The sequence below is a fragment of the Ctenopharyngodon idella genome, chromosome 9 (genome assembly GCF_019924925.1).
Source record: "Ctenopharyngodon idella isolate HZGC_01 chromosome 9, HZGC01, whole genome shotgun sequence".
In the NCBI taxonomy this organism is placed as follows: domain Eukaryota; kingdom Metazoa; phylum Chordata; class Actinopteri; order Cypriniformes; family Xenocyprididae; genus Ctenopharyngodon; species Ctenopharyngodon idella.
This window is the reverse complement of record NC_067228.1, coordinates 1375321-1391872: the sequence shown is the minus strand read 5'-3', so window position 1 is coordinate 1391872 and position 16552 is coordinate 1375321. Positions and strand designations below refer to the sequence as shown.

The following is a 16552-nucleotide window of genomic DNA, read 5'->3' as shown; positions in this document are numbered from 1 at the left end:
GAGAAGCAGGTTTCCAAAATACTCAAAAGGTTTAATAATAACTCAAAAGGTAGGCAATACACATCCAAAACATAAGTGACAGGACAAAGAGTGAACAAACCAAGGAGTACTTATACAACTACTAATGAGGGAACTAATGAAATGATAAACAAGACACACCCGAAATGAGGACACTAATCATTTAAGTAACTATGACAACAAACTAATGGCAGGAAAACTAAACAAAGGAGGACTCGGGGACTGGAGCAGAGTCTGGACTCTGGTCAGGGGCTGAAGCCATCACTGGACTCTGGTCAGGGGCTGAAGCCATCACTGGACTCTGGTCAGGGGCTGAAGCCATCACTGGACTCTGGTCAGGGGCTGAAGCCATCACTGGACTCTGGTCAGGGGCTGAAGTCATCACTGGAGCAGATTCAGGGGCTGGCGAAGACACTGGAGTGGACCAAATGGCTGGAACCATCTCAGGGCTCGAGGACATCCCCTCATACTCCACCAGAATGCCTAAGGGCACAAGTGTGGTGGCCCTAATGGCAGAGGACTCAGGAGTGGCAGCGGCCATCTTGACTAAGGGCTCAGGCATGGCGGCGGCCATCTTGCGACGAGGCTCAGGCATGGCGGCGGCCATCTTGCGACGAGGCTCAGGCATGGCGGCGGCCATCTTGCGACGAGGCTCAGGCATGGCGGCGGCCATCTTGCGACGAGGCTCAGGCATGGCGGGGGCCATCTTGGGACGAGGCTCAGGGATGGGGGCCATCTTGGGACGAGGCTCAGTTTAATCACTGGACTGAAGACTTGGGGATTTGCCAGAGGACAGAAATGGACGGATCCATTGGAGGGGCATGTGGAGGGAACTGGCTTTGGATGAGCTGCTGACGCCATGTGTGTCCTCGATGGGGCTGGATGAGGAAGATATTCTTTTTCTTTAACTTCAACTTCAGAATTAGAACCATTTAAATAGATAATAAGATTAATACACTCGACTAGAGAGAAATAACAAGCAGGTTCGCTATAGCAAATAGTATCCTCATCCAGACCCAAGCAAAAACACACAACGAGAGAGGCGTCAGGCCAGCTCACCCGATGGGAGAGCTCGAGAAACTCCTCCACATACCTCTCCAAAGGACGACCACTCTGCCTCAGTCCCCACAGGCAGTCCTCAGCCAGGATCATATTGTTCAGTTTAGGTCCTGTCATCTGTAACGGTATGTGACCACAGGCAGAAAAAAGCAAGAGAAGCAGGTTTCCAAAAAACTCAAAAGGTTTATACAAGATCTAATGAGGGAACTAATGAGATAATAAACAAGACACACCTGAAACGAGGACACTAATCAAATAAGTAACTATGACAACAAACTAATGGCGGGAAAACTAAACAAAGGAGGACATGTGACAATATAGACCCATTTCCCTTCTTGGTAGTGTTATTAAAGGGGTGGTTCATTCTGATTTCACTTTTTTAGGGTGTAATGTTACTGCTTGAGCATAAACAGTATCTGCAAAGTTACAGCGCTGAAAGTTCAATGCAAATGGAGATATTGTCTTTTAAAGTTATAGTAGTTTAATGCCTACTGGTTTGGACTACAACAAGCTTCTTCCCGGGTTGGTGACATCATAAACCCTGCAATTAACATAAACACTGCCCCCGGGAACACGCAACAAAGTGGGCGAGGCCATGTTGCACACATACAAGTCTTCTGTGTTTGGGCTTCCTAGGGACGCTGGACTTCGGGAACAATGTTTAAAATTTATGTTTAATTCTATTATAATGCTAATTTAGCTGTCTGTGCTGCACGTTTTATGGAAGACAGCTTCCAGAATCTACACGAGTTCAATGCTGGATTTGCACAAAGGCTATTACTGAAAGATGGAGCAGTACGCACTTCAAAAGCAGAAGCTGCTGTTTATGGGCCCCAACCTGTAAGCATGTTTTATTGTTTATAAAGTTATATAGATTCTGGGAGGTAAACAAAGACCAACGTGGTTTGGCTTCGCTAGCCAGTTAGCTAAATTCTATTTCATACTTCTCCAACAAACGCCTACAAACACCAACAAACTTCTATGTAATCACTCCAGTGAACTTCTGTTGGTGTTTGTTGGCATTTCTGTAATCAGTGTACAGCAATGTTTCATTACGGCTTTTATGTTGTGTTTACCCACGTGCTCGTTCATGTTATAAATTAAATGATACCTTTACAAAAATGCTACTACTCAGTCATGTATTCAGCTACAGTAAAGCTTTAATCAGGATAACACCATATATCAAAAGCTAACATAAACAGCAGTAACATTTACAAGTGACAGCATATCGAAACACTTTGACACAAATACAAACAAAAAAATATACCATTAATAAACATTCTTTAAATGCAGTGCTTGCAGGGGTTCTGCATGACCCTCTTCATTACTGCTATCTGGGTCTGATTCAGGCTCAAATTGATATGGCAATATTTGTGCCATTATTTACATTTCCACCGAAGCACACACACTACTATTGCCCGTAATGGTAAGGGGCACGGCGTTTCCGGACAACGTGAATCGTGACAACGTGTTCTGGACAGCGAATCACAATACACTGGGCCAGCTAACCAATCTGAGCCATTACATATTTCTGAGGGAGGGGCTTCATAGAACCAGGAACTTAACAGAGCATTTTTAGGAGAAGAGAAACAGCGTTGTAGAATAAAGCCAAAATATATGAAAAATACAGAGTTTTTTTTTTTTTTCAAACGAAGCATTAGACATGTTAAACTGCACCCCATTAACACAATCAAGCCTAGAAAAAAAAAACAGTGAACCACCCCTTTAAGGTATTTACTAAAATTTTAGCAAATAGGTTAAGTATGTATTAGTTCAATAATACACAAAGATCAAACAGGCTTCATTTCCGGGAGATTTTCTTTTCATAATGTACACAGTCTTATGAACACTGATATGAATACAGAAACAAAGGAAAATATGATCAAATAGCCATTTTAGCCCTGGATGCCCATTAGGCATTCGACAGGGTAGAACAAAAAGTATATATTAAGTACCATAGAAGAATTTGGTCTGGGACTTCGTGCTGTTGTACCTTTGCCCCTCCTTTTCAGTTCTCACAAACAATAATAGATCACCTTCAACGTGGTACCCGCCAGGGCTGCCCATTGAGTCCTTTACTTTTTGCTATCGCTATGGAACCTTTAGCAATAAGTATAAGAAATCATCCACATATATCTCCTGTCATAACGGGGTATGTAGAACATCAGATTTCTTTATATGCGGAACGATGTTCTTCTTTTTCTCTCAGAGCCAGAAAGATTCTTGCCCTTCCTGTTTGATCTTAGAGAGTTTGGTGGATACACAGTATCTGGATACACAGTTAACTGTCATAAGAGTGAATTTATGCAATTGATAATATAGATTCAGGTTTTATTAATAATCTTCCTTTTAAAACTGTAAGTAAATTAAAATATCTTGGTATCACTGTCCCCAGACATTACAAACGTTTCCATGAAACAAATTATAAAGTCATGACAGATAAACTGAAGAAAGATATGGAGACTTTGAGAGTAGCTACTCCCATTAACAATGATTGGTCATGTTAATGCAATCAAAATGCAATCTTTTTATTTTTTTAAAAAACACTTGATACTGTGATTGTGCCGTTTATCTGGGGATATCTAAAGTGCATATTTGTAAAACAAAAGAGGTAGGAGGCCTAGGCCTTCCATGTTTTCAGCATTACTATTGGGCAGCCAATGTAAGGGCATTAATGTATTGGCAGATTGCATGTTTCAAGAAATCGAATGATACCATTCCTGGTTGGCTCACTATTGAGCGGGATATTCAGGAATCCTCCCTTCTCCCTGCTCTACTTTTTGCACAAAACAAATCTGTTGGAATATTTAAGAAATGTAACCCTGTTGATATAAATTCTCTTAAGATTTGGTATCAATTTAGAAAGATCTTTAAACTCCCTCAGACATGCTCTCTTACCCCTATAGCTTGCATAATGCATTTCCTCCCTCACAGTCGGATAGAACCTTTTTATCATGGAAAGAAAAAGGATTTATATATAGACAATGTATTTGCTTCTTTCGCTCAGCTTAGACAAAAGTTTGGGCTACCTTCCTCTCACTTTTTCAAATAATTTTGAGGGGGAATAAACTGATAATCAAATCAACGAGAAATCATAGAAACAAACTCTCAAATTAAAACAAGTGCAAAAAATTCCTTACCTTTAATTCTCTCTAACTAAATTAACCAGTAATTTATTACGTGGTACCAGAATGGAAACAACAGAAGGCATAAAAACACATTTAAAACTTACCAACCAGATGCCACAAACAGAACAAAACAGTGTGGAACATCTTCAACACTTTCAGTCCACAAATATGTAAAGATAAACTCTTCAAAACTGGTTCAGTAATGAAATGACAGATGCGCTGATATGAAGCTGCTGTGTAGTAGCCGTGTGAAAATCCACTTTCATCCAAACTAACATCTTTACGTGTTCTTTTTTTTTTTTTTTGCTCATTAATTCGCCCTCAGAACATTGTCACTTTGAGCTCCAGTAGGCCACAGCATCCTGTAGGTCAATGATGTAATTTTCGACATAAATAAACTGACCCATAACATGGTAAAAATGTCTTAAAGCAACAGTTTCATCTTGTCATGAGATCCTACGGGTGTTTGGCTCTGCTCTCTTCTGTAACTGTCTTCAGGTTGTTCCTTGTTCATTTTTTATCAGATGTCTCAATTTTTTCTTGGACTGATTTCAGAGTTTCTCTAATGGCTTTACAGAGCAGGAACAGATCGCCTGCTATAACTGTGTGTATAAAAGTGTTCTCTGATATTTTCATATGATTAATATTCAACAGCTACGGATTGAGACACTGCTGTTATGCTCTAAATGCTTACTTTGTTCCAAGTGAAATCGCATTAGTCCTTACAGCTATGAGTATTCAATACTCAAATCCACGACAGCTGATAAAGTTTCTGTAAGCTTAGAGGAAGTTTTCAGTCATAATGGTCTGACCCTTACCATCAGATCAGACTGTGGCCTACAGTTCATGTCTGCTCACTTCTGTGAGGCAAATGTCATTCCCGTGGTCTAATGGTTAGCGAGTCTGACTGGTAACCCAAAAGTTGCTGGTTCAATTCCAGCACTGGCAGGAAATGACTGAGGTTCCCTTGAGCAAGACACCCAACCCCCATTCGCTCTCCGGGCACGTCTAATACAACACCCAGGTCTTTAACTGTCGAGGATGGAGTAACAGTACATCTTTCTAAATGCAGATTGTAGTCTGAAAGATTCTGTGTACAGGTTTTTGGCCCAATAAGTAATACTTCAGTCTTATCTGAATTTAATAGAAGAAAATTACTAGTCATCCAATGTTTTACTTCTTTAACACACTCTGTCAGATTGGATAATTTAGAGTTTTCATCTGGTTGTGTTGAAATATATAACTGAGTATCATCGGCATAGCAGTGGAAACTAATTCCATGTCTTCTTATAATATTACTAAGTGGCAGCGTGTATATTGAAAATAGCAGAGGACCTAACACAGATCCTTGCGGCACTCCGTAATGTACTATCGTTGTCTTAGAGTATGGGTTACCATACTTGGCCTTCACATGACAATTTCACTTTCATGTGAAGACAACACCAAAATAGGCAAAGGCAAATGCTGAGGTAATGCATCCATATTAAAACATTTACTAGCCACTCAGGCAGAGTGGCTAGACTGGAAACATGGCATATACAGATCTTTTGACAACAATACTACTGGGAAAAGCCCTGCTGCAATGCTACTCCAACAGGAAAATCAGGGGAAGGTTAAGTTATCTATTGCCCCCCTCGGAGGATCCCCGGCCACCTGGTTGACAGCCACTGCTCCAAATACTTACTTTGCATACGAGTGAACACCACATTATCGAGACAGTCATACAAAAACAAGACTGACTTCAGAGTTATCAGAGGTATTTAGTTACGACATGCATAGCTGATATATAAAATTGGATGACCAATAATTTCCTACTACTAAATTCAGAAAAAACAGAGATTCTAATTATTCGACCAAAAACTTCTTCTCGTAATAACCTAGAATACTGTCTAACACTTGATGGCTGCTCTGTTAAGTCTTCGTCATCAGTTAGGAACCTGGGTGTGCTCTTTGATTCCAATCTCTCATTTGAAAGCCACATTTCTAGCATTTGTAAAACGACATATGCTCTCAATGAAACTTGCAGAACAGTTAGTTCATGTGTTCATGACCTCAAGGCTAGATTACTGTAACGCTTTACTAGGTGGTTGCCCTACTCGCTTAATAAACAAACTCCAGCTGGTCCAAAATGCAGCAGCTAGAGTTCTTACTAGAACCAGGAATTATGACCATATTAGCCCAGTTCTGTCAACACTGCATTGGCTCCCTATTAAACATCGTATAGATTTTAAAATCTTGCTAATCACTTACAAAACACAAAGCTCCCCAGTATCTGAGCGAGCTCTTAACACATTATAGTCCTTCACATCTATTGCGATCTCAGAATTCAGGCCAACTAATAATACCTAATATCAAAATCAATCACAGGCGGTAGATCCTTCTCCTGTTTGGCACCTAAACTCTGGCAAAATCTTCCTAGCATTGTTTGGTAAGCAGACACACTCTGTCAGTTTAAATCTAGACTATAAACTATGGAGTTAATATTGTGCCATAATTAAACAAACAAATCCAGCATTTTGCAAACAAACACGATCTGCTTTCCAAAGGAAAACTCGACTTGCAAGCAAACAGAAAGTGATGTGCAAATACAAAGGTCAGTTTGAGCGAAAACGCAAATAACAAATTATTAGTGAGTAACAAATATATGTATTGAGTTTTACAAATATAAATAAATGAGCCTACATCTTATTTCACAAACAAATACAAACCATACTACAAATGGCATGTAACCTTTGAACAAATACCAAATCTAGTTCATACAAACGCACACCTGTCTGTTACGACTGTAAGACTCTTGCCTTTTTATGAGATCTCTCGGCTTCATTTTCTCATAAATGCAGCTGAGCAACTTCCTCTTCCAAAACAGCAGATGGCGCGTTGCTATGGGTCAATTTACGCTAGTCTCCCGAGAGAAGCCCCAAAACGTGCGTTTATAATAATAGTAATAATAAAAATAAACTTTGTTTTATAGCGCCTTTAAAAGTCGCATCTCAAAGCACTTTACAAGTACATACAAATAAAATACAATGGAATAGAGGAAATAAAAGATAGAAACATACATCAAAACACATTTCAAGACATATATAGTTAAAACAAAATAATCACATATAGAAAATAAGTTTACAAGGAGTTTACAGCTGACATACATGAGTTGTGAACAGGTGAGTTGGGCGTTTCTCAATACCAAGTTCGCAAAGTTCGGTAATTCTACATTATCTGCAAAATGCAACAGCAGCAATCTTGATAACATCACTCGGCTCGCTCTGGCTACTCCGGTTATCTCTGTATGTATAACCGCCAGCAACATGTTATACAAAACATGTTATAAAACACCAATCTGCCTCTTTTCATTTTCATTTAAACATATTAATATTAGCCATACAAATTTGATTCAGGCAACGCTTACATTGATTATCTTCACTGCATGTACAGTACCGGTCAAAAGTTTGTAAACATTAAGGTTTATTTAATGTTTTTAAAGTAGTCTCTTAATCTCACCAAGGCTGTATTTATTTGATCAAAGCCCTGAAGTGTCAGCAGAGATTGAGTCAACTAGATCATCCCCTGTTAAGGCCTCATCGACACGACAGCCAGTAGCACAGATCCCCAACAAACCGTCCCATACCGGCGTGATGAAGACGATCTTCAACCAGATGGAACTGGATTAAATATTTTGACTGTTGCGATCCCAATCGGATTTATGACCTGTAATGCTGCCTGAATCATAATCATGCACTGTTCGCTGTTGGCCAGAGGAGAACTGGCCCCCGACTGAGCCTGGTTTCTCCCAAGGTTTTTTTTTTCTCCATTTTTATCACCTGTCTGTCATCTGATGTCACCTGATGGGTGACATCACTGTTTTCTCCAGTGCTGATATATAGATAAATTAACTAATTGACTGACACCATTTTCTTTAAGAGCTGCTGTGCAGCTAAAAAATATATACCAGTTATCACTGTAAAGCTGCTTTTACACAATCTGCATTGTAAAAAGCGCTATATAAATGTGATAAAGGTGACTCGACTTGACATGTGTGAGTGTTCACAAGAGCATCATGACGCATGCGTTTTTTGTTTATGCTATCTTTGTTGCATGAACACTAGTGATATTACGCTCTGTGCCGAGGCTTCGGAGCGTGTGTCGAGAAATCCCTGAAGCTTTCGGTGAAGCGCATTTCGAGGCTTGTATCGCTTTAGTCCAATGACGTCATTGATGACGTCCGAAGCCTCGCTTCCGCCTGACTGGTTCAGGAAGCGGTTTGAATCTTGGCGCAACATTTTGACAGATATATAAACCCATGGGATCCCCTCAAAATGTGTGGTTTTATAATAATAATATCGCCCCTCCTGCCTATTATGACCAAAGAATTGATTTTCACACATTTGATTTCAAATCAAATTCATTCATTTCAAGCCAATACGTTTATTGCACAGTTATGTTATACAATCATTATATATCACCAGAAAATACACATTTTATTCATATAAATAGATTAGTCTAGTGGAAATTGATTTTTTCTTCACTGTTATTTCTAAGCCTTAACTGGCGCAAAATACAGTGTATCATATCACATCAGGTCATTTGCTTGTTTTACACTCTTTGACCAACAGGTGGTGTTGTGAGCAAATGAAGCCTCGAGAAATTAACCCTTTTGTGAACCACTTGGCTGAAAAGCTTCAATGCTTCATGAGGCTTCATCTCGCCACCACTAGTGAACACGCTTTGGATAATATTATTTTGTAAATAAAGTGGTAAATTATGTTTTTTTTGCGCAAACCAAGCACTCACTTCGCTTCATAAAATTGAGAGTGGTAGTTGCGTTGGATCTCTATGGAAGGACAAAAATCTCTCAGACTTCATCAAAAATATCTTAATTTGTGTTCTGAAGATGAACGAAGGTCTTACAGATGTAGAACGACATGAGGGTGAGTAATTAATGACAGAATTTTCATTTTTTGGGTGAACTAACCCTTTAAATGGACCTGCACTCCCTCCCGTTACGTCACTTCCAGTTTGGCATTTTTCAGACGCGGAAGTAAAATTTTCTCACAAAAATGACTCCAGAAGCCTCAGTAGCATATTTATATTATATAGCATAAGTAAATTATAAAGAAAATCTAGTTCCTACATTATTTTTCTATACATTGACTCACTGGGGGCTCTAACCTGCAGTATGCTCTTTAAAGACTTTGTCATTGCATGTTGGAGGAAATGGAGAACCAATATGTTGTGTTTATTTCACTGTGTCCTCAAAAGTATATTATCACGTGTCCCAAATCAGTATTTTCTCAGTTACAGGAAGTTGTTTGTTTATTATTGTGGATAGAGAAAAAAAAAAAAAAACTCCATGAGCTTAATAATTATGTAAACATTTACAAATAATGTTTAAAATAATGGTTTAATAATGTAAAGCTTAAATGACGCTGCTGAAATGGTTAAATACAGATACATTTAGTATTCCTGCAGGGGGCGCTGGACATAATAAATGTAATAAAACATGGAGAGACTCTTGAAGTTCAGAGTGAAAAAACTTTATTGATAAAGACAAGCAAATACATATGGACAGCAGTAGTGGTAAAAGTGAGTGTCTTATATGAGGCAGAAATATAAACAATAAAGACTTTAAAATTGGATTTTTAAAAATCTGACAGTGAACAATAGAGCACAAGCTCAAATAATCATCAGTATTGTGAAGAAAACAGTAGAAGAGCAAAAACCACACTTGAAGAGCCTTTAAATTTTGGCATTCTGCTTTACATTTCAGTACTTCCTGAAAAAGATCAACTTAAATGAATAAACCTCACAAATATTTATATGCAGAAACAGTTTGTGAGAAACGACATGATCAATGAGATACCTGATGTGTGGATATGTGCTTGATGTTTTTCAGCTCTTCTGGAGCTCAGACAATAAACACTAATATCAAGAATATCTGAGGGACAGGAGAAATGATCTCCACTCACCATAGACAGAAACTCTGAAAGCTTTTAATGATCGTTTTGCTCTCATTATCATTAGCACATAATCTCCAGCATGTTCAGGTGTGGTGTTTGTGATGGTCAGAGATCCAGTTTGATTGTCCAGCTTCAGTCTGTCTCTGAATCTCCCATCAAGAACATCATCATATACAGTGACATTGTCAACCTGTTTATTAATTTCAGCTATTAAAGTGACTCCACGTCCAAACCACCACAAAATCTCATCACCTTCCATTATTCCAGTAAGATCAGAGTTTAGAGTGACTGAATCTCCCTTCTTCACTGATATTGAAAACGTTTAGTCACTATTATGGTGATCATTGTTCCTTTAGTTGGGCAGTTTGACTTGGTTTTTTATGTTTGTGGTCTTTGTAGTGTTTACCAAAACACATAATTTGTTGCTAATGAAGCCAGAAACAAAATCGATCAGGTGATATAGTTGTTGTCGTCATGAAGGTGTGAGTCATGAGTTTACTGTAAAAAATTATACTCATCGAAAAGAAAGGAATGTATCAAGTAAACCAGTGATTGTGTGAAGTATTTTACAAAGATTTAGACAATTTAAGTTAATCTGCGTTTTTTAGTTTTAATGAGGATTTTCTGGTTTTAAAGTAAATTCCAGCAAACATGCACACATGGGGGTGAACAGGGTGAACTATCCCTTTAATGTGCATTATTCAGTAATACATAATGTATATGTGGTTTGCTTCAGAAAATCTTGCAGAGATACAAAAATAATGTAATAACTAAAAAAACATTATTTTAGTGGTAAAGGAAGAATGACCTTAATAATAAAGTAAACATTTAGAAATAATGGTTAAAATAATATAATGTTTTATAGCTAGTGTAGTGATAAAATAGTTAAAATAGGGTTAGTATTCCTGCAGGGGGCGCTCGACATAATAAATGTAATAAAACATGGAGAGACTCTTAACTTCAGAGTGAAAAAACTTTATTGATAAAGGCAAGAAAATACAAATGACAAATGAACAGCAGTAGTAAAGTGAGATCTGTGTGTTTTATCTGAGAGAAATGTGTCGTGTTTAATCAGTAAAAGAGCTTCAGTATTAGAGACGTCTGATCTGAACAAAAACACTACAAGACATGTGAGACTTTAAGTGTGATTGGAAGACATTTTTAAAGTCCCCAATCAAATATGAATGACTAGATTGTTAAAAAAAAACAGTATTTACAATGACAAACACTTTGAGCACTAATGAGTTAATGAGCAAAAATCTGTTTGTTTGTTCTCAAATTACATTCTAGGGTGGAAATTAGCCAGCTAAAATAAACATACAGTAAACACCAGCATATAAAGCCATTACAAATATATTAAGATTAATAAATGACAAAAAATAGTATGAGAAATGACACCATTAGGTTTCTGATGTGTGAATATGTGCTTGATGTTGTTCAGCTCTTCTGGATCTGATGTCATAAACCAGAAGAATGACAGTAGCCACGCCCACCAGAGCAGAGAGGACCAATCGGATCACAGCTTCAGTAGGACCACAACAGTGGACGGAGTCTGAGGAATAAAAACATCAAACTGAGATCAGCTCAGTAATATCAGCGCTAACATCAACTAATATCAGTATGAGTCAGTGTTTATATAATCTATCATCTCAAACTCTGAAATTATTCAACAATTAATAAATATGTACATACTTGGTGAAAACAACCATATTTGACAGACATATCAAATGGTCTCTACTCACCAGAGACAGAAACTCTGAATGCTTTTAATGAGAATCTGCATGAAATCGCCATCAGTACTTTATAATCTCCAGCATGTTTAGTTGTGATGTTTGTGATGGTCAGAGATCCAGTTTGATTATCCAGCTTCAGTCTGTCTCTGAATCTCCCATCAAGAACATCATCATATACAGTGATTCTGTCGACCCATTTTTCGATTTCAGCTATTAAAGTGTTTTCATTTCCAAACCTCCACTGAATCACATCATCATCCTTCATTTCAGTAGGATGATAGTTTAGAGTGACTGAATCTCCCTCCTTCACTGATATTTCATCTGAATCACAAACAGAGAACAAACAGAAACAGAGTTTGTAGCAGAGAGAGATTTTTAAAAAAACGTCTCGGGTTACTGGTGTAACCCTTGTTCCCTGAGTAAGGGAACGAGACGCTACTTCGAATGACGTGATGGGAACCCTCTGCGTGATTGCGTCGTGAAGCACTTCTGTATCCAACCAATGATGAGACGAGACGTCAGAGGCGGGTGACGTCACGGACCAGGAAACTATAAAGCATACCCAGAACAAAGAACGCTAGCTTCTGAATTATGGCTGAAGCAAGACGCTCCCAGGTACGCTGGGGGTACGGCAACGTGACGTAGCGTCTCGTTCCCTTACTCAGGGAACAAGGGTTACACCAGTAACCCGAGACGTTCCCTTTCGTGGGAACTATCGACGCTACGTCGAATGACGTGATGGGAACGCTGTCCCAACTACGCCGTATCACCGAGTGCCTGTCTGTGATCTTGTAGACAGAACCGAGGAACCCGGAGTAGAGCTCATGTCTAGGTTGTAAAACCTGATGAATGTGTGCTGGGACGACCAACCAGCTGCATCACATATATCATTCAATGATACTCCTGACATTAATGCCTTGGAGGCCGCCATACCCCTGGTGGAGTGAGCATGGACATCTAGAGGACATGGCTGTCCGGCCGCTTCATAGGCAAGTGAGATGGCCTCGACCACCCACTTACTCATCCTCTGCTTAGAAGCTGGGCCCCCTTTCTTAGGGGACCCATAACATACGAACAGCTGGTCTGTTTTTCGCCACAGGGCAGCTCTGTGGACATATGTATCTAAGGCCCTGACGGAGCAAAGCAGATTGCGTTTCTCCTGATCCGAATCTACAAAAGGAGGAGGACAAAAAGCCTGGAGCACAATAGGACCCGGGACGTTGGTGGGGACCTTTGGCACGTAGCCAGGTCTAGTGTGTAGGAAAGCCTTAACCATACCAGGCGCAAATTCCAGACACGAAGGAGCAACTGACAGTGCTTGTAAATCTCCTATTCTTTTAAGAGACGAGATTGCCAGAAGAAATATCGTTTTTAGAGTGAGGAATTTCTCTGACACCTCTTCTAGTGGTTCGAAGGGAGCCTCAGCTAACCCCTCTAGCACTATAGCCAAGTCCCAGGCTGGAGTTCTTGTGCGCACTGCAGGCCTCAGCCTCAGCGTGCCACGAAGGAAGCGTATGACAAGAGGGTCTCGACCCACCGAGCAACCCCCTACCGGAGCATGATAAGCCGAGATAGCTGCTACGTAAACCTTCAATGTTGAAGTAGATAATCCTTCCGAGAATTTTTCTTGAAGGAACTGAAGCACAAGGCTAACAGATGACTGGACAGGGTCCGTATTTCGTTGGCTACACCAAGTAGAAAACAACTTCTATTTATATGCATATAGCTTCCTTGTGGAGGGAGCTCTGGAGTGAAGGATGGTCTCCACAGCCTCGGTTGGGAGACCAGCCTCTATGAGCCTTGCCCCCTCAGAGGCCAGGCCCACAGTTTCCATAGTTCTGGGCGGGGATGGAGTATTGTGCCGCCCGCCTGAGACAGGAGATCCTGCCTGAGAGGAAGCTCCAATGGAGAGCCGTCTAACAGGGACATTAGGTCCGCAAACCATATCCTGGTCGGCCAGTACGGAGCCACCAGTATAAGGCTGACCCCTTCCTGGTGTACTTTTTCCAGAACTCGGCCACGTCTGTAGCATAGCGTCCAGCCCCAGAGGTGCTGGGTACGTTAGGGAGTACCACAGTGGACACTGGGTTGACTCTCCCGAAGCAAATAGGTCTACTTCCGCTTGACCGAATCTTTTCCAGATGAGCTCCACCACCTCGGTGTGGAGTCTCCATTCCCCGGGCGTCGGCGCCTGCCTCGACAGGGCGTCCGCTCCCACATTTTGATGCCCTGGAATATACGCTGCTTTCAATGAGAGGAGCTTTCCCTGGGCCCACAGGAGGATCCGACGGGCCAAGTTGCAAAGTCGGCGAGACCGCAGACCCCCCTGATGGTTGATATATGAGACCACCGTCGTGTTGTCCGTGCGGACCAACACGTGATGGTCCCTCAGGTCTGGGAGGAAGTGTTTCAATGCAAGAAAGTACCGCCATCATCTCCAGCCGATTTATGTGCCAGGAGAGCTGATGGTCCTCCCATAAACCCTGAGCCGAGCGACCACTCATGCTCGCCCCCCAGCCCGTGAGGGAAGCATCCGTCGTAAGCATTACACGACGACGAGAAGTCCCCAGCACAGGTCCCTGGGACAGGAACCAAGGCTTTTTCCACATGACCAGAGCACGAAGGCATCGCCGCGTGACTTTGATCGTGCGATAAGGATTTCCCCTCGGAGAAAACCCCTTGGTCCTGAGCCACCACTGTAAGGGTCTCATGTGCAGAAGGCCAAAAGTTACCACGTTGGACGCAGCTGCCATAAGACCCAACAGTCTCTGAAACTGTTTTACAGTGAGTGACTGGCCTAACTTCACCCCTTTCACGGCCCCGAGAATGGAACTCACACGAGCAGGGGATAGATATGACATAAAGATAGGCCGAAGGGAAGAACCTTGTATTGGTAAGCTTCGCCCCCGAAAGCAAACCTGAGGAACTTCCTGTGATGAGGATGGATGGATACATGAAAGTATGCATCTTTCAGGTCTATCGCCACAAACCAGTCCTCGGACCTGATCTGTGGGATAATCTGTTTGAGTGTAAGCATTTTGAACTTTAACTTTCGTACAGATCGATTTAGCACACGTAAATCTATGATCGGACGTAACCCTCCATCCTTCTTTGGAACAATGAAGTAGCGGCTGTAAAACCCTGACAGCTTGCTGGGAGGAGGAACCCTTTCTCTAGCTCCTTTTTGCAAGAGTGTCATAACCTCTTGTTCCATAATCAGAGACTGCTCTGGGGTCACCACTGTTGGAAGAACCCCGTTGAACCCGGGCGGCCGAGAGCCAAACTGTATTTTGTAACCCTGTTCTACAATGAGCAGCACCCATTTCGAAATGTTCGGGAGACGTTTCCATTCTTCCATAAATTCTACTAAGGGAACCAGTCTCTCGAGACTGGCCTCTGATGTTTTTTGAGCACTTGGCTCGTTGGTCTGACACGGCGCACCGGCAGACAAACGAATCAAGTGATGACCGACCCTCCTCGGAGGATCAGGTGGAGGCCGCTGCGCCCTGACGCACACTGGGTGGCAGGGTTGGCAGAACGGCCCCCTGAGGGCGCCGAAGGGGAACAGGTACCAGATTTTTTAATACCCGAACCCCTCCGGGAGGGGCTGCCCTCGTAAGTCCCGGACAGCTGCCGTCAGGACTTCTTTTTTTGAAGCCTTCCGGGAAATAATGACGGTCCTCAGATCCGCCCTACCCCCGGAAGACTTCGCCTGTGCTGGCCGCCCCGGTCCCCAAGCTCTCTGCGGGGGAGCACGGGTGGCCACACTGGCCTTCTGTTGCGCTCTGTGCGCCGAGGAGCCGGCTATCGGCTGAGGCTGCTCCCGCTCAGCAGCCCCAGGGGGATGAATACGGCAGGGAAGGAATCTCTGGAAGGCCGCTGATTGTTTATGTGTCTCCTGGAACCTATCGACGACAGATGACACTGCGTCGCCGAATAGGCCCACAGGAGACAGCGGCGCATCCATGAGGATGTTCTTATCTTTCTCCTTCATGTCTGACAAATTGAGCCATAAGTGCCTCTCTGTGGCCACCAAGGCTGCCATAGAGCGGCCAGTTGATTTGGCCGTCTCCTTGGTGGCCCGGAGAGCTAGATCTGTCGCCCTCCTGAGCTCCTGTATGGACTCAAATGTCGCTTCCCCGCTTTCATCTATTTCCCCCAGCAGATCAGCCTGGTAAGCTTGCAGAATGGACATTGTATGAAGGCAAGCTGCAGCCTGACCTGCTGCCGAATAAGCCTTGCCCACCAAGCCCGATGTTGTCTTTAATGGCTTAGTGGGCAATGTCGGGGTCTTAAGGGACGATGCAGACTCAGGCGAGAGATAGCTCGCGAGCGTCTCTTCGACCCGAGGCATCGCCCCATAGCCATGGTGTTTCAGCCCCACGATGTTACTATATGTGGATGTTTGGGGGGCTGAACACACGATATTGCACAGGTCTATTCCACGACCTCGACACCTCGGTGTGGAGGTCGGGAAAGAACGGCAGACCCCGACACTGGGGTAGTGACTGTGCGGGGAGAAAGCGCTCATCAAGCTTGCTTTTTGGTTTCGTTTCGCTTCTCTCCGCGGGCCAGTCTATTTTTAGCTTATCGACTGCCCTGGTTACTAGCTCCAGCAGCTCCTCATAAGCTGGAGACGAGGATGGCGGGTCCTCATCTC

The 16552-nt window shown here is 42.2% G+C and overlaps 1 protein-coding gene across 1 annotated transcript in view; it reads right to left on the bottom strand.

The window, feature by feature from the left end:
* Nucleotides 1–11131: 11131 nt before the first annotated feature.
* LOC127519138 (uncharacterized) overlaps nt 11132–16552 on the bottom strand; it is a 38857-nt gene continuing 33436 nt past the window's right edge. The window contains exon 6 of the mRNA XM_051906634.1: nt 11132–11711. Within this exon, the coding sequence (XP_051762594.1) occupies nt 11560–11711 (152 nt within the window). The 3' untranslated portion in view covers nt 11132–11559. The remainder of the gene's footprint in view (nt 11712–16552) is intronic.